We start from the raw sequence: 18,911 nt of genomic DNA, 5'->3' as shown, positions 1-18,911 counted from the left end.
CAAAGTTGTCGACAAGACTTCCTTGTGGAGCAACTGCATTGCAGGCTGCAAAAAAAAATCCACGTTTAAAAAAAAACCAGCATGCTCCAAACTAGCAGAGCAAGGCTGGTGCAAGTTAACTAGCTCCTGACAGCCTTGCATTTTTGCCCCTTTTTTGGCTTTACGTATAATAATGCTCTCCCGACAGATGTGACAGCGTGACACATGACAAATGGCAAACGGGACATCCTGGAAGCAACAAAAAAAAAAAAGCATACACGGAAGAAAATCCGGAAAGCTAGCATACTATCTCACATCAGTACTCACGTGTTGTGCATCCGATGACAGGTAACGGGACACCGATTGTAAACAGTAGCCTATTTGAAGGACGCCTTGGCTTGTTTGTTTGGGTTTTGCCCACGTAGCTCTCACACACACACGGTCACGCTTGAAGGAGGAAGAAGCGGGGATGGTGGGAGGGAGCTCCTTTTTGCTACTTTGGATCAATTTGCTTCATATGCGCACTCAAAGAAATGGCGTGGAGGGACGGGGCTGGAGAGCAGAGTGGCCGCCGGGAGAGGACGGAGAAGTGGCAAGGCGGCTAAAGCTAACTGCTAGCAGCTCCGTGGTTTGCCTGCGTGCAGCCCTAGTTAATCTCTTCCCTTCTCGCACAAACTCTGATCCTTCTCGCTCAGTTTTGACGTCACACGACACGCCCCCCTATGTTCTCGGCCAATCAGAGAAGGAGGCGCGGCGTCAAGAGCTGGCGCGAGTTTCGATAAAAAGGTATTTTGGTGCATTGAAAATAATACAGTAATTCATAAATATATACAGGTGGAAATTATGGAATCACTGGTATTTCTTTTTTCCTAATTTCTTTTATTTGTTGATTTTCGTCAAAAAAAATGTTTTTTTACTGGTTTTACATTCAAATATAAAAAATACTTTTTTTTAAATACGCAAAACACATCAGCAAGACACTTATGCAATTTTCCACCATAAATTTACTGTAATAATTCGCTTTTTTCTGAAAATCTGCTGTGGTCTGAAATGGTGATTAATTGCCACCAAAATGCATATGTACATTCCAACTCTTGTTGACTTGAAGGTATGAAAGCTTTTTCCACAATATTTTAGATTTACTTCCATCAAATGTGAGCTCCAAAACCATGTGACAATGACGTAAAACTCAAAACTAAACGTTTTTGAGAGCAAAAAACTGAGGGAGTGTGACGAAACTCGTGACTGCTGTACTCGTGATGGCCATTTGCGGTTTTTATGTTTGCTGTTCTACAAGCCCCTGAATAAACAAGCTGACATAGGCGTCACAAAACAATAACATTTCAAATGCCGTCCAATGTGCATTGACCCACTTTACTGAACTTTACTAGCTTTTTTCTATCTCCATCCCTGTAAGTGCTTCCTCAGAGGTTGTAATTACAAACTGTTGGAATTTGGTTGTGTAATTGCTGGCACAACTTTCACATTGTTGTTGTCACGTGTTTTAGGCCTTCTTTTTACCCGTGAGGATTTGATCTATTTTTTTTCACTGCAAAAAAATAAATAAAAAAGAATTAATCGGTACAATGTGGCCGGCCGAACCATTGGATACTGGTGACGTAACGCCCTGGCATGCTGCTGGTATTTTGAATTTGTCATCAGTGTTATTTAACACTTTATAAAAGCCCTTTGCCGTGTATTAAAAAGCAAAAGCTGGTGTCATGTTACCTTACTTCTTTTGATTGCTTTTCAGAACAGATTTGATAACACCCGACACATGAAAAAAACGTTGAAAGAGAAACGGGAAGGAGATGGAAAATTGGGCAGCAATAAAAAAAAATCTATATTTGGCAGCCAATTCTGACATCCGAAAGATCCAAACAAAACAAATTCAAAACATGACTTGTATGGTGGCAGAATAATTACCAAAACAACTTGAAACAAAACAAAGTGTCTATTTTGAATTGATATGAAACAAACCTCGGACCGCCTTCAGAATGACAATAGTTTTCCATTTCCGGCTCGCATTGTGAACATCTCGAACCCAGAAAACAAGTTCAGATGTGACGTTGCTTTTTCGAAGTTTGACGTTCATTTCAATTTCAAAAGTTGGGAAACTTTAATTCAAGGTGCGTAAGCCTGCGTTTGAAACTCTTCAAAGGAGTGCCACGATTGGTTAAAAATGGAGCCATATGCGGGTTGTTCTCTTTGTTTTGAGCCATCGGCGTCAACGATGGCGCTTGCGTCGGTGTAGGAGGACGCTCCGGGCAAGCCGACGTCGTTCGAATCAAAGTAACCAGGATTGACTTTATAAGCGCATGGATGGTAGAAGTCGTTGGCTGCGGAGTCAACCGCAGGAGCCAAATGGAACTTGTTGGGCCAGTCCTTGAGAGACTTTCGGTGGATTTTCATGTGAGCGTTGCGAGACTTGACCTTGGTGAATATTCTGAAGCAAACAGGGGAGATGTTATTCGATCGCAACAAGGCCTCAGAAAAAAAAAATAAAAAATACAACAAAAGACAGGGTGGACCCACTTGCCGCACTTTGTGCAAGGGTAGGAGCCAGCCAATGGCGTTGCGGCCTCCGCCTCCTCCAGTCCAGGCTGTATTTCTGTTGGCAGCGAGGCGGGGATTACCTGTAGGAGATGGTACCGGTGTGAACCAAGGTTATGATAGTTAACCAAAACTAACAAAACTCACAATTTGACTCTGGTGTTGCTCATCACAAATCTTCAGCTTTGTTTGTTTGTGCAGCTTAGCTTGGCTTTTATTGACCAGGTAATAAAACTCCACGCACTGCTTCACTGTTTTTGTCTTCACCTGCAACACAAAAACAATTTTCTATTTTGTACGGTATTCTTCGCATACTACTGCAATATTTACTCAATTATATACCAATTTGTGTATCAGCCAAAAGTTTTTTCCATGAGTGTTCAGGGCTACGTTGAAGGTGTTCTTTTCGCTCTCGCTCCAAGCGTCGCTACCTGGAAAAAGGAGATGATGTCAAATGTGGAATTGTAAGCGGGGAACACAACAAGTGGTGGTGGGCGGGTGGGGGCGGGGGTGGGGGGGGGGGGGCACACAAAGACCGCCTTTGTACCCACAATGGGAAAATAGGCTGGCCTTTTCCTGGCTAATTAGTTGTTTAAAAGCTCAATATCACTTGTAGTGAGGCGTGTCGTTAATTATGTAGTAGTTTGAGGTCAAAGGTTACCGGCATAGTGGTAGTCCTCGCTCGGTAATGTCCCTGTTAGCAGTAGCATCTCCAGTGCGGCCTGTACGGGAAAGCCACTGAGCTGTAAAGCATGACATGACATGAAACCACACGGGAAAGACACGGAGGCGGCTCACCATGACGTTTCCCTGACAGGCGTGCAGAGAGTGCAGCGCCAGCTCGACGTTGCTGCCCCCTCCTGGTAGGCAACTGGAGTTACTCAGTAACAGCAGCTTTTCCACTGAGCCAACCAAAGATGCTTTGTGTGGTGAACTGAGGCAACCATTCGGAATATCTCATTCGGACGACTCTTCACCTTGCTCCTGCGCCTTGCGATTCTCCGTGATCTTCTCCCGTGGCTTCCACAGAGACTGTTCCCAAGTTCGTTTCGACACCCCGGCGCCAAATCTGAGAGGGGGGAGCTCCGCCTGGAAATCACTGCCGATGTTGATCTTTCTGAGGAGAATAAAGGGCAAATGTAGGTTCATAACGAATGAGGATTGACGCTTTCGCACTTTGGCCACCTGGGGGCAGTATAAGACAGATGTACGAGTATATATATATATATAGTACTGGTGTTCTATGCGGAGGATAAAGAATATATTGATTGATTGATTGATTGATTGATTGATTGATTGATTGATTGATTGATTGATTGATTGATTAACTATATGCCAATGTCAAATGTTTAAAATCCAGTGAGGTCTTCTTTGCCTCTCCGGGTCTATGACTATACTTACGCTTCAATAGCATGATCATCCTGCTCTCTTTGCCGAATGGAGGAGAAGGAGGAGTGAAGGCCTGTCCCTTCCCGAGCTGGGTTGAGGAGGGGTCGAGGTGTATAGTGATCTCTTTTTCCCACATTAGTGTGAAGGAGGCTGGGAAATGGAGTTCCGGTGTAGGTTTGGTTTTTCTACAAGAACGAGCAGCGTGTTAGGGTGTTCCAGGAAAAAAAAAAAAAAAGAAAACGGTGAAATTGTTCATTACCCCATAGTGAACGGCACTTCCTGTCGCATGACTTGGAAGTGCGTGATTCGGGTCTCTGCGTGAGTTGATAGAGGATTTTCCAAGTGAGGGGAGCTGCTCTGTAAATGATGGAAAAAGATTAAAGACACATCTTTTGAGGGTGTAGGCAAAGCTAGCTAGTAGGGTTGCGCAATTATGAAATAATCCCCCAAGGTCTTTGATTAAGATTGAAATCACCATTATATTTCCATGACTTGCACTGCCCTGCTAGCTAGCTATTGTAGCGATCTATGCTACATTGTATTGTATGTTAGATTGTACCTTGGATGTTGTATGAAGATCTCGAGTTGCCCTGAGCAGTCCCGTTTGACCCGGCGGGAAACATCCACGTCACGCCGAAGGAGTTGAGCGACGGCAGCGGCTGCGGATTGGAAGCAAAAAAGTGGAGCGCCCCGTTGTCGTCTCCGGCCTGCGAGTGCGACTGGATGCATGTCGTGGCTGGCGAGTGAGATGGGGGAGGCAAAGGCGTGAGAGGAGGACTGAGCATTGAGGATTCCAGCTGAGACAACGGGAATGGCGGCGCGGCGGACGAGCAAGCGTTTAGACTGAAAAACTTCTCGGATCCAAAATGCTCTACTTTGGTCGCCCCCGATCCCCAAATGGACCAGTGAGATTCTTGGATGCTTTGTTTCGGTTGCAGGGGGAAAGTCTCTAGAAACGGGTCCGGTTTGTGGGTCGCTGACTTCAGCGAGGGTAAAACTTGGCGGGTCCCAATTTGAGTCGGCCAGGGCATCTCCGACAAAGGGCTGGGGGTCTCGCAGCTCGAACCCAAATCCCAATTTTGCAGCTCTCCGCAGCTCTCGCTCCACTTGTGCAAATCAGAGTTGAAATTTGAACCTGAGTTGACGTCCCAGTTCGGGCTGCTGTAAAATTCCGCCTCCGCATGGTCGCAGCTTCTCTCTTTTTCGCCGCACTCCAACCACTCGAAGGCGTTCGTGCTCCGTCTTGCAGAAAAGAAGGAGGTCACGTGTATTTTTTCTTGACTCCCAAATTGCTGAGGGAAGTCCTGGGGGGAACCCATCACAGGTATCAGGTGGAAGGAGGGTCTTTCGGGATGATGGGGATGGCGATTGGAAAATTGCTGAGTGGACCAAAGGTCATCATCCATTGTGGCTGTTTGCTTAACTATTGGAGAGATGCAAAAAAAAAAAAAAAAACATTATTACAGCATTATTGCAGAACGCCAATTTTGGTTTGATTTTCTCATTTCCAAATTCTACTCTTTAAATATATTAATAATATATTTTGGGGGGTTCACATCAACCATTTGGCTCTATTGTGACAGGATGAAACACATGAGAACTACTTTTTAGTTATTGTCAGACCTATCGCTGGGTTAACTGTACCACCCAATTTGTGTATTTCATTTGACCAAATATTCGAAAAAAATGAAATGTGCCTGTATGTGACCAAAAATCGACACAAAGGAATGGATAGTAAAATCCACTAGAATTGATTGCAAATAATTAATTGAAGTTAAATAAGCAAAAATAAGAAAAATACAACTCACAGCATTGCACGACAAGATAGAAAGCGTTGACGAGTGGAAAGACGGAATGTATTCAAATTAAGTCCGCATTTTTTCGGTGTGTGTGTGTGTTTTTACCAATTTTCGGCGCTCATGTCTCGTGCAGGTTGTCCTCATTCTCCGCTATCTCGTCTCGGACGGCCTCTCTCAGACCGTCGTCTCTACGCAGCTGCCTTCTTTTTTGTGCGTCACCTGAAAGCACGCCCACAAAGATGAGTACAAAGACAGTGTCACACAAAAACTAAAACAAAAGACGCAGGCAGGCGCTGCAAACCGCATACATCGCTCTTTCACAAACACACACACACTTAACACTAAAGACAGGTGTCAGAAGAGACCCGCAATGTCGTGATGTTGCCGCTTTGCCTTTTCGTCGTCGTGGTAACCACATCCTGAGGAAACAAACACCGACGGATCTCCCTCCTCTCGTCTATGTTTAAGTCGACATGCCGCCCCCCCCCTCCCATTCTTTCCATCTCGTTGTCTTCATCACTTTTTCACACTAACTTTGCTTTCTTATTGTCTTTAGCCGGCTGTTGTCACTTACGCTCGTCTGGCCTCGCATGCAATTGAGTCATGCTGGTTTTCCTCTCTGGGGTCACAATGAACAATTTCGAGTCTTCAATCAGATAAAGTGCTTTTGAAATGTGCAAAATATTTCTGCTGTTTAGTATTTTATGGTTAAAAGATGATACAAGACAAGCATGGGTGGACTTCCAACTACCATCTGAAGAACAAAGTACAAAAGTACAAATAATTTCCGGATTGGGAGGCTACAAAACTTCTTAAGAGTTTTAATGAAAAGTCAACAGGCACAATAGCACCCTCTAGTGTAAGTGTTTATCAAACACTGTGGTGTGCCGTGGAAAATTATCCAATTTCACCTAATTGGTCTAAAAATATTTTTTGAAAACGAATTAAACAGGATATCAACTTCATCCAAGTTCATCCAAACATGCACAGGTTTCACACTAAGTGAGTAAAATATACCGAGATTGACATTTTGTACAATCAACTTTTCATATTGTAACAGTGAAATCTTGCACTTTAAGTGGACTTTTTACTTGAAAGAAGAAATATAAAAGATGATAAAATACATATATGAGTTGATTCCTGTTCAAGACACTTTGATAAGAATGACTATATTGTTCATATAGGTGGCTACGTTTGAACAGATTTTTGTTGGTGTGCCTCGAGATTTTTTCTTATACGTCTACCCAAACGATTGAAAATTGAATAAACTAATAAACTCATACATTGTCTTCCTTCTCTTCATTTAGGATCCCTAATTTACAGTAATTAAGTCACAAATTACGTATCTTGACTGAAACAAGGAAGGTCACTCGGAGAACACGGCCTGCTAATGCTAACGGGCTAGCGGTCTAGTAGCAGATCGCAAAATGGAACTGTTTACTGTATTTCCATGAAACCTCTCTGTCAAGTACGACACACTGCCTGAATCTATTCATTCAAGGATTTGCTGAAACAAAAACTAAAAAATAAAATAAAAAAAGATATCAAATCGTGCGCATATTAAACGGCCCAAATACCTGTCGAGGTCACTGGTGCAGCAGCAGCAATAATAATAAAATTATATATATATATATATATATAAATATATATATATATATATATATATATATATATATATATATATATATATATATATAATATATAAAACAATATATATATAGATATATATATATATACAATTTGTATTGCGTGTGGAACGTCTATTGCACTGACATTATAATCTTATAAAACTTTTTCCACTTTAAGACTAGAAAAAGAATCCAGTCCAAGTCACTAGATCACCTTTTTCTCACACCACTAAAATAGTAATATTGTTCTTGAATAAGATGAATAAATATAAAGAATCAAACTGTTCCTGCCTCAAAATGTAATGCTTTAATTTATCAAACTGCTCCTTCTATTAATTATCTCCTCACAATCCCTCAATAAATTGTAATGTTAGCGTTTTTTTTTTTTTTTGCACAAGCTAAAATATATAGGGTGCTTGTGTTAGCATTAAGGTAGCTTTGGAAATAAAGGCAAAGTTTGTTTGGTTCTTGTTGAAATTATCAGATGAGGGAGCGAGTCAGACTGAGAATTGGCCTCGAGTGTGAATGGAGGCGGCCAAGGTAATATGTCGGGCTTGATTCCCAGCAGTCACCTTCAAACTTCCCCTCTCGACACCACAACGACCCCAAATTTCCTCCACACCTTTTTGACATTTAAGACGCCATCGAGTTGAACGGTAACACTTAACGAAATAATGAAAGTGCTGCGAAACACATTTACGCTTTTTAAACAAGTGGTGCATTTAGTTTAGCATGCCCGACAAACGCAAGTCAGTACAGAACTTTCTGTTTATTCATTTCCGTGACCATTTTGTCAAGATCGCTTTAGTGTGAGAACAACATCCACGACTCTCAGGTTCAAACTTTCAATCTGATGTCTAAAAAAAAAAAAAAAGTTACTTCTTTCAAAAAACAACATCCAAACAGCTCACAGACAAATGGCCAAACAACAATGACGGAATGTAATTTTTTTTTGTAAACAATCTGCATATTCACGGAGTGCATGTGTGAAAGGTAGCCACCTTTTAAAAACCAATCAAATGCAAGTGGACTGGCCAATGCGCAATATATAATCGTTTTTTTTTTACCTAATTTTGTTCTGTAAAACGTGTCAAAACAAATGCCAATCTTTTGAACAAGCTACATTATGTGTAAAACTACAGATTCAACATTAATCATCTGGCGCCATCTTTAGCCATTGTAGGGGAACTGCAGGAGGACGCCTTGTCCAGGTCCCAGGGTGAGTTTGCCCAGGTCCACCGTCGAGTCGGCCTCTATTTCTGGATCGGTGGACATCTTGACCGTAGCCATTTTTGGTAACTCCACTTTTTCTACTGGGGGGGGAAAAAAAAAGTTAAATGAATTTAGAAATTTGTTTTGAAAAACACTATACACGTTTGTTCATAACGTAAAAAATCAGGAAATAAAATAATAATTACAACCGTCCAGCAATCCTTTTTTTCTCTCTTCACATTGTACTGAGGTTCACCATTTGGATACAATTCATTTTGTTTCTTATATAAATTATTTATACAAATTTTGTGTCAAATCCAAATGTATTCAATACACTTAGTTATATAAATTTTATTTTACTCATGTAAATAATTTATATAAGAAATAAAAACGTCTTGTTATCTCAGGTTTCCGAAATGAGAAAAAGTCTTTTTGGGTATGGCTAAGCTACGGCCCGGCAAACATTGGAGAAAATTAACAAAGGGGGGAAAGTTCAACTTGATTAGCACGGCAATACTTGCCTGTCGGCGCTAATGCCAGCTGGAGTGTCTCGGACGCGTCGCCCCAGTTGACCGCCGTGACAAATCTTTCGCTCTGGTCCCACAGGCGCAAGAAAGCGAGCGAGGAGACGGAGGACTGGAGAGTGTAGTAGTCGCCATGAAGGAGGGAGCGCTCTTTGCCTCGCAGGTCGCTGAGAGATCTGAACCACTTCCTCACGCCAGCGTATTCCTTGCGCTGAGCCTGTGCGGAGCGGGCAAGCGTGAGAACCAAACGTTTACGGACGTCGGGCTTCCTCAAGCGCTGAGCACCTCTGCGGTTTCATTGCCGGGGGCTCCTTTGGCGTCGGGGTCCTCCTCGAGGTTCCAAACCATTTTAGGAGATTTTTCACCCTAATGAGGGCACAAATACGCACGGTCAATTTAGTTATCAATTCCACCAAAGGCCTAACGAGTACAAGCTTCGCCACTAGGTGGCAGAAGAAAGCATTTTGCTCAAATAAACAGGCCCAGATTTCACTGGAGAAATATTACACGAAATGGAGATCATCATGCTTTCAGTATTCATACACTTTGCTCCGTTTTTTGTGGCCAAGTCTGGATCCTAAAAATAAATAAACAAAATAACAATACAAGCCCAAAATGGCCTTACATCCATCTGAAGGCCAATCTCGTCCCCGTAGCTAAAGACGGGCGTTCCGGGCATGGTGAAGAGCAGCAGCTGGTAGAGGCGGATCAGCGCCTGAGATGCGGCCCGTTTAGACAGCTGATCCCCCTGGGCGGCGCCGAGACCCCAGGCCAGACTTCTCTGGTCCGAGTGCAGAGTGTTCAAAGCTTGGATCCGCTCCCCACCTTTAGGGGATCAATTGGCTGTCAATTGCCTGCTCTGGACGATGCTGGGGAGTGTGTGTGTGTGTGTGTGTGTGTGTGTATGTGTGTGTGTGTGTGTGTGTGTCAACCTACCTTGAACCTTGGCGCTGAGCAGGTCCGACAGCACCAGATCAGCGCCGGTGGTGTTGACCAGCTGGGAGAGCTCTGCGGCCGAAACACCTTGGGCCACGCCCATCAGCATCCTGGAGAAGGCAGTTGCGGTTTGAACATGACCTGAATGCTAAGATTCTCAACCGTGTCCATTATAACAAGTTTGACTTTTTTTCCTGGTGTGTGTGTGTGTGTGTGTGTGTGTGTGTGTGTGTGTGTGTGTGTGTGTGTGTGTGTGTGTGTCTGTCTGGCAGGGCTGAACAATTTTGAGGAATCATGGAATTGCGTATTGTTGCCCCTCAATATTCTTCTTAGCAAACAAAAAAACAAAATGATTTCATCTGCATTATGACTTATGATTTAAGATAGAAGACAGTTTATCTGCTTCAATTAGAACTCTATTAAAAACACTTTAGGCCTCTTCAAATCTGGAAAAGGAGCAAACAACTGAATTTGAAGGCTGATTACACAAGAATCCATGTACAGCCATTACACAAGAGTTGACTTTGAAGCCCTTGCCGTTTGCCTCCGGCTAAGCCTCCCCCCGCGGAGCTGGAATGCTTTTCAGCAACAGCGTCTAAATGCCAAACCTAAACATTCCCACGAGTCTTGGAAATCATCTTTGAGGGAAACTAACTTTGTCGACCGAAACAGTGGTAAAAGTGCAATTACTTTTTCTTGGCGTCCCCGTCGGTGTCATTGCCCTTAACCACGGCCAGCAATCGAGACAAGTCCCCAGTGTTGGAGGCGGTGGGGAGATCGACGATCTTGATGCCGTCCACACCCAGTTTGAGCCAGTACTCCGCCGCCTCCTGCGAGACGGGACGCAAGGAGACGTTTAGCTAATGGGAAACAACCATTTGGGAAAAAAATGCTCCATCTGAGTGAGCCCCAACCTGGACGCGGTCCAGCACGTTGTCGATGTCGCTGGTGCCAAACCACGGGGAAGTTCCCGCATAGTTTGGAGTCAAGTCGAGCACCACAGAAATACCTAAAAATCATAAGGAAAGCTCTCAATTCATGCAAATGTGGAATGCGACTGCTCCGATACTACGACACTAATACAGAGGCCATAGAACAGAAGCAACATTTGGTAACTACAATAGAATTATTTTCTGTGTATAACAAAAGTTTAGTTCATATTCATTTTCTAAGCTGAGATATTTTGGGGCTTTTTTGGGGTCAGACCCCGAGATGGCGCCAAAGCCCGGGCAACTCCTAAATAACTCAATTGAGTTTGAAATATTTTGAAGAGAATTGTTGCAATTTTAAGCATTTTAACATCCATGAGTTTATCCAGCGAGTGTAACAGCACCCACCCTTCTTGCGGGCCTTCTCCAGCACACTGATCAGTTCTTTCTCACTCCCCTGTGTCGGGTCGATCTGCTTCAGGTCCAGAGTGCTCGGCTGGTCGGCCTGCACGGTGTGAAGAGGGCCGAGCACCAAAGCTTTCACCTTCAACTGGTTCACGGTGTCCAGCTTTTGCTCGATACCTGCGCGAGGAGAGAGCAGATGGGAATGAGGAGGCCGTTCCGTGTTGACACGAGGCGGGAACACGTGAAGGATTGCCGCCTAGCCGTCTGGCGGCCATGTGAGAACAAAAAGATCTTTTATGGGGGGACGGGTCATGCGTGGTGGTGGTACTTGGAATCCTGCCAAGGATCTGTTGGAACGCTGAATAAATCCCGCCCGCCTTCTAAAGGAGGACCCGAATGTGGAAACTAAAGCGCTGAGCTTAGCTAAAGCTGTAAAATTTGCAGAAGTCCACTGCGAGGCAAATCACCGCAGTTGCTTAACCTTCATCTGATATCAGAGCACGTGATACTAAAGAAATGACTCAGGGCTTTTAGTGTCCCTTAGACCTTTAGACACCGCGTGTCAGCAGTTTGCTATGAAGCCGGCCTGTGAGAACTTGAGCCGGGGTCTCGGGACACGTGAGGTCCGGTGAAGGTCTATTTCGAGGAGGTTATCAAGGGTCAAAAACCGGTGCCTCGCAATCTTAACGTTAAGAGTCACAAAGCAATATACACGGTACCAGCTAATCCTTCGGAGAAAGCCTCAACGTCAGAGATCTGGTACAGAGGTCCCTGGTTCCACCAGTTCATCTCCGGGATGGGTTTGCAGCGTGGGGCTTTGACAATGATGGCGATGGAGCCGGCCAGCATGGCCACCCAGCCCAGCCAGAAGAGGATGAGCAGCACCCAGCGGGTCCTCACCCATCTAAAAAACAAAACAAAAAGGAAATTCTCTTTTTTTGTGACATTCCAGTTTTTAGTCAACTTTCCCAGCAGAGCTCTCACCCTGGAGTGCCAGCAACCTTCATGAGTTCTTCTTTGGACAGGCCCGTGAACGCCACCTCTTCATTAGGAATCTTCACCTTGACGCTGCCATTTTTCTCACCGCTGACTGCCTGCCCGTCGGCGGCGGCAGCGGCGGCGGTCATGGGCTGCTTCTCAGGGTCAAGCTCGTTGAGCTCCACATCCTTCATGTCCACTTCAGCCGTCATTTTTATTCTATTCGGACTGAAAACATACACAAAGTGTCATTTAGGCAATTTGACTTTGTGTCACCTTCAGGGGTCACAACAAACCAACGCTGGGAAATACTAGTTTAAATTCCAAATGTTCAAATGACACTTTAATGGCCTTTAATGCGAGTATTGTAAATTTTCTTTTTTGTAGCCATTGGAGCAAGTGTGGCGTTTTAAACATTTTCAAAATCATCAGTCAGGCTTACAAATAAAAATAAAAACACTTTAAAAAAGGTCTTTATAGCAGATTTTATTACTGTAGCTATTTACTACTTTGAGGTTCTATTGTCGATAATACATCTGTACACCGCAGCCAACAGTATGATGTAATGATCCGTACACGTTGCACGAGGCTAAATTGCTAGCTAGCGTGCTATCCAGCAAATAATTGAATAAAAAATAGATCGTTCTTTTCTAATAAACACCAAGTGGGCAACCAGACAGCTGATTCTGAGTGCAGTTTGTCGATGATTAACCTTTTTACCCTATTTTTTTTACACATTTTCTTTTTTTTTTAAAGATGGCGTAACCTCGAACGTCATCACCAAAAACACATGTCCGTTTGTAATGACGTGTTAGGAAAAAAACGGTCAAGTAAATGATTGTATTTACCTGCTTTGTGTAAAAATGATGAATCCGTAGCTACACTTGGGCGCTCCTTCCAGTCAGTTTGTAATCTGATTAGGAAAGCAGCTCTGTGTTTATGGAACTGAGAGCCCTCCTCCCGTGTGGGTGGATGGATGGGTGGGTGTCGACTATCTTCCTAGAAAACATCTTTAGACGACGCCCTAAAACCATTTTATTTATTTATTTTTTACATATTTCAGCTAAATAAAACTTCGATTGAATACCGTGCATCGGTAGTCGCCTGTTCTTGTTTAATTTTGTGTACTTTGACTAGGTTTGTGCAAGAAAAAGCAGAAAAATTCGTTTGCTGTAAGAACAAAGCAATCGAGTCATCAACTTCTGATGCGATCAAATACGTCATTTAAACTTGATTCAATCAGTAGTATCCACAAATACGGTGTATTCTCAATGATTCATGTTTCATTCGCCTCTTGATTGGATCATTGAAGTTTTTTTTTTTTTTGCAAGTTGCAAATATTATGCAAGTAATGTTACAAAAATAACTTGACATTGAGTCAAGCTTAGTTCTGGGAAAAGCTTTTTAAAGAAAGGAAATGTCATGTAGCTCCTGTTGTGTATCTTAATCTTGATGAGAGTTGATTTGCGTCTTCTCCCAACAGACATCTTTAATCTGAGCAATATTTTAAAAGTATTTTTTGTTGATGAATAAAGTTGGATGTGATGAAGTAAGATGTTGTCTGTACATTATACGACATAATATTTTTTGTGACAAAGATGGAGAGCTTTTTGTACTATCGGCTCTGCAAAGATGTATTTAGACTTGTTTCGCCTTGTCGGCCGAAGTCGAAGGGTCTCTCGATGGGCTCCAGTAAATTAAAATTGATGGAATGATGAGTTGTTTGTCCAAAACGTTCTTGTTCATTGAAATATGCCACACGTTGAAAAGTATCCGTTACGTGGTACAAAATCATTGACATCATCGATTCATCAATCATATCATTCCACTGTTAGAAAGTGGAAATCTTCAAAGTTGATTGGACATAAATGGACAGGAACGTGACGTATGCAAAGTAACGTCAAACGCATGTGACTTGGAGGGAAGTCAAACACTCACCAGCTGTTGCTGTTTTTAAACGGTTGAGCTTGTTTGCCTGCTCTTGGCCGCGTTTCTGTAACACAGCCGTCGACCTAGCACATGTACGTCGTCGGCCCTGCAAAAAAAAAAACAACAACCTCTCATCTCTTTTGCAAGGAGATATCAGGATGAGAATTGATGAACCAGGAAATGAGGTGGAGCTGAGAGAAATAGGGGAAAGGCCGCAAGCATTGAATCAACATGTTTTGGAGTGAGCTTGGGACACAGCGCAGTTTCAAGCTTATGTTTCGAATGAAAGCAACACTTAATTATTTTCAGCAAAGATTTGCAAGATTTTTTTGGGGTGGACAGTAAAAACAATGAAATAAACAAACAAACAAAAACAATTTCTGGAGTGTGCCTGTGTAGGAAGCAAGTCTGAAAGGCCAAGCGAAAGCACGTGAGTGCACACATGCAGGGCCTCACTTGAAATTCCTGTCTGATCTGAGGGAGTTTATTTAGTCTGAACAAGATGGAGGTTCTCACACACACGCACATGCACGAAAACCGGTTTAGACTTGCCTCCCTTTTGAAGGCTTTGCATTCAAGTAATTGTCACGAGTCACACTGACGCACACTTGAACTTTCCTTGCAACGTGCCTTGCATTCAAATTCCCAGAATACACCGTGCACACACCCGTTTAGGACTGTTATGGCATAAATGAGAGAAAGTCAAGCTGTGATGTCATATTATTGCTTTATGGCCTTTCACTGATAACTCGCGGGTAGGGTCGGTATACACCCCTTTTTATTATAAGTCTATATATACTACATTTGCCGTTCATTTAGCCGGTGAGCAGAGTGGCGCAGCGGAAGCGTGCTGGGCCCATAACCCAGAGGTCGATGGATCGAAACCATCCTCTGCTAGCTTCATTTTTTCAGCTGATCACCTACAAGTTAAAGTTGTTGCCGCCGCTTTATGAAGTCTATTTTTTTCTTTTAAATCAAATATCAACGCATATTTGTGACAGAAGTGAAATGAATTCAGAAGTGATATGCATTCACTCGGACGTTGACTTCCCCAGTATATTTGTTGTTGCTGCTTTTGTTCTGTTGTCTGAGACAGGATGAGGCCCCAAATGTTATTATTTTGTCTGGTTTGAAAAAATGTGCAGCTTTTAATGTATTGTCTGGGAAAAAAAAGGAAGCGTGACAATAAAGCTTCCAGCCGTTATAGTTTTGCTTTGAGCGCCCCCTGGGTGGTCTTTTGTCTTACTATAGTTAAAGCGGACTCCTGGTCATAGTTGTTTTAGCTCTTACGCAAACAAGTGGCTTTGTTTCCTCGACTAACTGCAAATAAACGTTATTTTTGATGATTGCGCAAATCAAATCGATCGATCAAATGGCTGTATGAGGACTACAAACTGGATAATAAAAACGTAATTTCATATATTTCCTCCACTCTCTGATATTATTAGATTAATGTCATTTTAATTGAATCTATATTTGGCGAGAGGGTGTATGCAAAACCGTAAATAAATGTAATCAATGACAACGAGAGAAAAAAAAAAAGGTCGATTTTGAACGTTATGTGTACGTCATCACGCACGTACGTACGTACGCGGAACACGGAAGTCAGTTGGGAGGCGGAGGAGGAGCTGGCTCTCCGTCCCAACGCTTTGTTTTGATTTAGTTTCCCGTCGAAATCGACCATGTCACGGAAAGACGAAGAATTTTACCGGTTCTTCAGCGTTACTGGCATACGCACGCACGAGAAAGGATACACGGAGTACAAAGTCATTGGAAGGGTCAGTTACGTTCAGCATCCAAACGACTTTTGTATTGACTCGTGGTTACGCCATAACTTTACACCAAGACAGTCTTGATTTGATTGTGTCCTTTTTTTTTTTTTCGTTTCTTGTCATCTTTCCGAGTAAGTCAAGTTTTATTTTGTAATGCCAAACGTCGCATATTGTCACTTGAGCGCAGTGAATGAGAACTTGAGATCCGTTTCGTGACAATTGCTTCGGAAATTCCTTCAGACACAATCAAAGGGAATAATTTGTCCATATCTTAATAGGCCTGAAGTTGGCCTTGATCCTCCTAACTCCTGACTCGCTTCCCCCACCCCGCATAAATGAGTCAAAATGGCATGTTCAATCTCAACACGGATTGGATCCTTTTTTACTTTCTAGTTTGTGCCCAAGCCTTGCCCCGAGGACGTGAAAGAGGTGGTCGTGTGGACGAGGTACTCAGAGCTGAAGAAGCTCCACACCGAGCTGGCCGACACACACAGGAACCTGTTCCGAAGAGAGGAGGAATTCCCGCCCTTTCCGACAGCGCAACTCTTTGGCAGAGGTGGGCGCCGGCGTCGACCGGGAAACAATTTGACGTGTCGGTGGTCTCGTCTTCTGTTAAACTTAAGTTTCTGTTGGCAGGAAGATTTGATGAGGCTGTGATTGAGGAGAGGAGGAAGGCCTCGGAAGACATGCTGGTCTTCTGTATGGGCATACCCGCGCTCTACAAGAGCCCGCATCTTATTGACTTCTTCAGGGTAATGATGTGGATGGAGCATGAATATATCAAACAACACTTAGTGCCGTACCGACGAGCCGATAGAAGTTGGCACGTCTCAAAGAACAGTACAATACACTCATCTGGAACAATATCAATTTTACTGACGTACGTTTTTGTCCTCCTCAGGACGGAGATGTCACCAGGCCGCACGACCCCTCCCCCGACTCGGTCGATCTACCTCCTCCTCTCATCCCCCTCCCCAAGCGGAGAGCCTCGGACTGTGAGCCGGCAGAGGAGGAGGCCGGCAGGGAGGCCCCCACTTTGCCCCAGGACCTGGGCACCAATCTACGGATTGACACGGGGAAGCCGGAAGTGGCGGCGGAGGCCTACAACGAGATGAGTAAAGGAGGAGAATGCGCCGAGATGGACGACGGAGGTCGGGTCCATTTTTTCTCGCCTTGACTCGGAAGCAATCACAATGTGCGTTAAAAGTAGCAGCTCACCTTTTGCAACTTCTAGTCACGTCGGCAGCCAGAAGGTACGCGTCGCAAACGTCTCAAGAGGAGGTTGAGTCACTTTTCCACGTGGCGGCCGAAGTTTGCGCCTCACCGCCAAAGGAGGATGTCTGGCCCGTGCTTTCCGACAACGACCTGGAAGTGTTTGATCCTTGCTATAAACGAGGTGAACTCACAACCAGACCAACATTGAAAGTAGAAGAATCCGCCATTGACCACCATGAGTTCTTCTCGTTTCTCCTTCTGTTGCAGACAGATGCCGATCCCGCGACGACCATTCCGAGTTGTTTTCCTTGCCAATAGGCGATCCGCTAAACGAGGCGGCGACGTATTTGACCCGAGCGGATGCCGAGCTCAAGTGTGCCATTGCGAAGGAGGCGCAAGGAGAAGTGAGCGCCGCCATTTGTGGATACAGGGCGGTGGTAGAAATACTCATCACAGGAGTGAAGGGTGAGCCAAGTGCACGGAACGCCGTTAACACCGAGACAGTGTCGGAAACTCTAGTTTTCGTCATGAATCCGTTTCTAAAAGTCTACGTCAAGATATAAATAAAATAAATACAGAAGACAATGCAAAATCAATATAAATGGCTAATTTATCGTAAAGGTCACGTTTATCTTTGATTGAACACGATATCAACATTTAAGCAAATCCAAGTCATGGTCCCTTTGACCATCTTGTAGTCTATTAGCGCCCTCTGTTGTTCGAAAGTCGGCACTGCAGCTAAGATGGATAGCACATAAATTTCGTGAGGATCAGTCGAGCAAAAAGGTTGACTCAATGTAAATATCGGACACGACAAAAACAATAATAAAAGAGAGAGAATAGATCTGATTAGATGAAATAAATAGGTTTATAATTTACAAAGATCAAATTAATAGTATCATGATTGTGAATGGATTTGGATGTGGTTCTATTCCGAAACTGAACTTCTCAAGTGAACAGAATGAAGCGGGGCAGTCTCGTGCTCTTTATCTTTGACGGCCTTAACGGAAAACCGCATCGGGTTCAGCTCTTTGAAATATCTCCGTGACACCCCAACCCCGCCCCTTGTTAGTCGCAAACCTGATTTGGGATTCTCCTGGAATTCTTGTTTTCCAGACGATACGGATCCAGCGCGAAAAGAGGCTGTCGTTCGTAGGATCGCTCAGTATCTGGAACATGCCGAGAAGCTGCTGGAAGGACACGACTCGCCCACACACCCGCCGGACCTGAAAGGAACACACTTTGTAAAAACAAATATTGAAGACGTATCTCCAAATTCTCAGGACTGACATTTGAAAAAAACAAAAAAACTGGCTGGTTTGGACCAAAACGTTGACGAGTACACTGTAAAGTTTGTTTTCTTGTTACATATGCGTGAATGTAATTTGCACTGATTTCTTGATAAATACTATTTGGAATGATGTCAACAGAGTGATTATTTCCAGATGTAATGAGATTTACAAAGGGAAGTTTTTGAGGAAGCAGAGGAAGCATAACGGTGGCATACAGCCTCCCCGGAGAAGAACGAGGGATGATGGACGAGTGGAAGGACAGACAGCGCTGGTAGGGGTACGGGAGATGAGAGAAAAGAGGGATGCGATTAGAAGATAAGCACAGATCATCCATTTATTGTTGAAGGGATGGGGGGAAAAAAAGTGACCCT

At 43.7% G+C, this 18,911-nt stretch overlaps 4 protein-coding genes and 1 non-coding gene across 12 annotated transcripts in view; 2 read left to right on the top strand and 3 right to left on the bottom strand.

The window, feature by feature from the left end:
* LOC147060121 (pyruvate carboxylase, mitochondrial-like) overlaps positions 1–660 on the bottom strand; it is a 116,204-nt gene extending 115,544 nt beyond the window's left edge. Inside the window, exon 1 of the mRNA XM_085933307.1 lies at positions 307–660. Within this exon, the coding sequence (XP_085789433.1) occupies positions 307–317 (11 nt within the window). The 5' untranslated portion in view covers positions 318–660. The remainder of the gene's footprint in view (positions 1–306) is intronic.
* Positions 661–854: 194 nt separating this feature from the next.
* On the bottom strand, positions 855–7,313 carry LOC147060120 (uncharacterized). 6 transcript variants are annotated; one of them, XM_085906575.1, is made up of 12 exons: positions 7,298–7,313; positions 5,826–5,939; positions 4,481–5,344; positions 4,181–4,278; positions 3,934–4,106; positions 3,510–3,649; positions 3,331–3,434; positions 3,194–3,254; positions 2,875–2,963; positions 2,680–2,799; positions 2,515–2,615; positions 855–2,425 (listed from the first exon to the last, which is right to left on the bottom strand). In XM_085906575.1, exons 3-12 carry the CDS (start codon positions 5,325–5,327, stop codon positions 2,104–2,106), a joined length of 2,055 nt encoding a protein of 684 aa, XP_085762701.1. In that variant the 5' UTR covers positions 5,328–5,344; positions 5,826–5,939; positions 7,298–7,313; the 3' UTR covers positions 855–2,103. The 6 variants fall into 6 exon arrangements, with proteins under 6 accessions (XP_085762701.1, XP_085762702.1, XP_085762704.1 ...); XM_085906576.1 differs by lacking the exon at positions 7,298–7,313 and adding an exon at positions 6,295–6,317; XM_085906578.1 differs by lacking the exon at positions 7,298–7,313 and adding an exon at positions 6,086–6,203.
* Positions 7,314–8,102: 789 nt separating this feature from the next.
* Positions 8,103–14,367, bottom strand: slc3a2a (solute carrier family 3 member 2a). 3 transcript variants are annotated; one of them, XM_085938801.1, is made up of 11 exons: positions 14,271–14,367; positions 12,339–12,560; positions 12,074–12,258; positions 11,358–11,531; positions 10,935–11,029; positions 10,711–10,850; positions 10,021–10,130; positions 9,710–9,909; positions 9,370–9,450; positions 9,082–9,301; positions 8,103–8,661 (listed from the first exon to the last, which is right to left on the bottom strand). In XM_085938801.1, exons 2-11 carry the CDS (start codon positions 12,542–12,544, stop codon positions 8,519–8,521), a joined length of 1,554 nt encoding a protein of 517 aa, XP_085794927.1. In that variant the 5' UTR covers positions 12,545–12,560; positions 14,271–14,367; the 3' UTR covers positions 8,103–8,518. The 3 variants fall into 3 exon arrangements, with proteins under 3 accessions (XP_085794927.1, XP_085794917.1, XP_085794935.1); XM_085938791.1 differs by lacking the exon at positions 14,271–14,367 and adding an exon at positions 13,181–13,519; XM_085938809.1 differs by lacking the exon at positions 14,271–14,367 and adding an exon at positions 13,181–13,356 and having other exon boundaries at positions 8,103–8,658.
* Positions 14,368–15,086: 719 nt separating this feature from the next.
* On the top strand, positions 15,087–15,158 carry trnam-cau (transfer RNA methionine (anticodon CAU)). Its single transcript has one exon. It is a non-coding gene; the product is annotated as a tRNA-Met (tRNA).
* Positions 15,159–15,816: 658 nt separating this feature from the next.
* snx15 (sorting nexin 15) lies at positions 15,817–18,669 on the top strand. The gene is made up of 7 exons (XM_085938822.1): positions 15,817–16,039; positions 16,427–16,589; positions 16,670–16,785; positions 16,935–17,184; positions 17,268–17,429; positions 17,516–17,713; positions 18,365–18,669. Exons 1-7 carry the CDS (start codon positions 15,944–15,946, stop codon positions 18,535–18,537), a joined length of 1,158 nt encoding a protein of 385 aa, XP_085794948.1. The 5' UTR covers positions 15,817–15,943; the 3' UTR covers positions 18,538–18,669.
* The last annotated feature ends 242 nt before the right edge of the window (positions 18,670–18,911 follow it).

This window comes from Syngnathus leptorhynchus, chromosome 2 (genome assembly GCF_054491065.1).
Source record: "Syngnathus leptorhynchus isolate UIUO chromosome 2, UIUO_Slep, whole genome shotgun sequence".
Lineage (NCBI taxonomy): Eukaryota > Metazoa > Chordata > Actinopteri > Syngnathiformes > Syngnathidae > Syngnathus > Syngnathus leptorhynchus.
The sequence above is the reverse complement of the archived record's forward strand: the minus strand, read 5'-3'. Positions and strand labels throughout refer to the sequence as shown.

What these genes read in the sequence shown, in the direction of transcription:
- LOC147060120 (XM_085906575.1), bottom strand. Translation starts at nt 5,327, where the DNA reads ATGGATGATGACCTTTGGTCCACTCAGCAATTTTCCAATCGCCATCCC. An exon ending in TTTGGCTGATACACAAATTG is followed by an intron (nt 2,800 to 2,874) that starts GTATATAATTGA and finishes TTTGTGTTGCAG; the next exon opens with GTGAAGACAAAAACAGTGAA. An exon ending in CCTTGCACAAAGTGCGGCAA is followed by an intron (nt 2,426 to 2,514) that starts GTGGGTCCACCC and finishes TGTTTGCTTCAG; the next exon opens with AATATTCACCAAGGTCAAGT.
- slc3a2a (XM_085938801.1), bottom strand. Translation starts at nt 12,544, where the DNA reads ATGACGGCTGAAGTGGACATGAAGGATGTGGAGCTCAACGAGCTTGAC. An exon ending in TTTCTCCGAAGGATTAGCTG is followed by an intron (nt 11,532 to 12,073) that starts GTACCGTGTATA and finishes CTCCTCGCGCAG; the next exon opens with GTATCGAGCAAAAGCTGGAC. An exon ending in GACGGGGACGCCAAGAAAAA is followed by an intron (nt 10,131 to 10,710) that starts GTAATTGCACTT and finishes TGCCTTCTCCAG; the next exon opens with GATGCTGATGGGCGTGGCCC.
- snx15 (XM_085938822.1), top strand. Translation starts at nt 15,944, where the DNA reads ATGTCACGGAAAGACGAAGAATTTTACCGGTTCTTCAGCGTTACTGGC. An exon ending in TGATCCTTGCTATAAACGAG is followed by an intron (nt 17,430 to 17,515) that starts GTGAACTCACAA and finishes CTTCTGTTGCAG; the next exon opens with ACAGATGCCGATCCCGCGAC. An exon ending in ACTCATCACAGGAGTGAAGG is followed by an intron (nt 17,714 to 18,364) that starts GTGAGCCAAGTG and finishes CTTGTTTTCCAG; the next exon opens with ACGATACGGATCCAGCGCGA.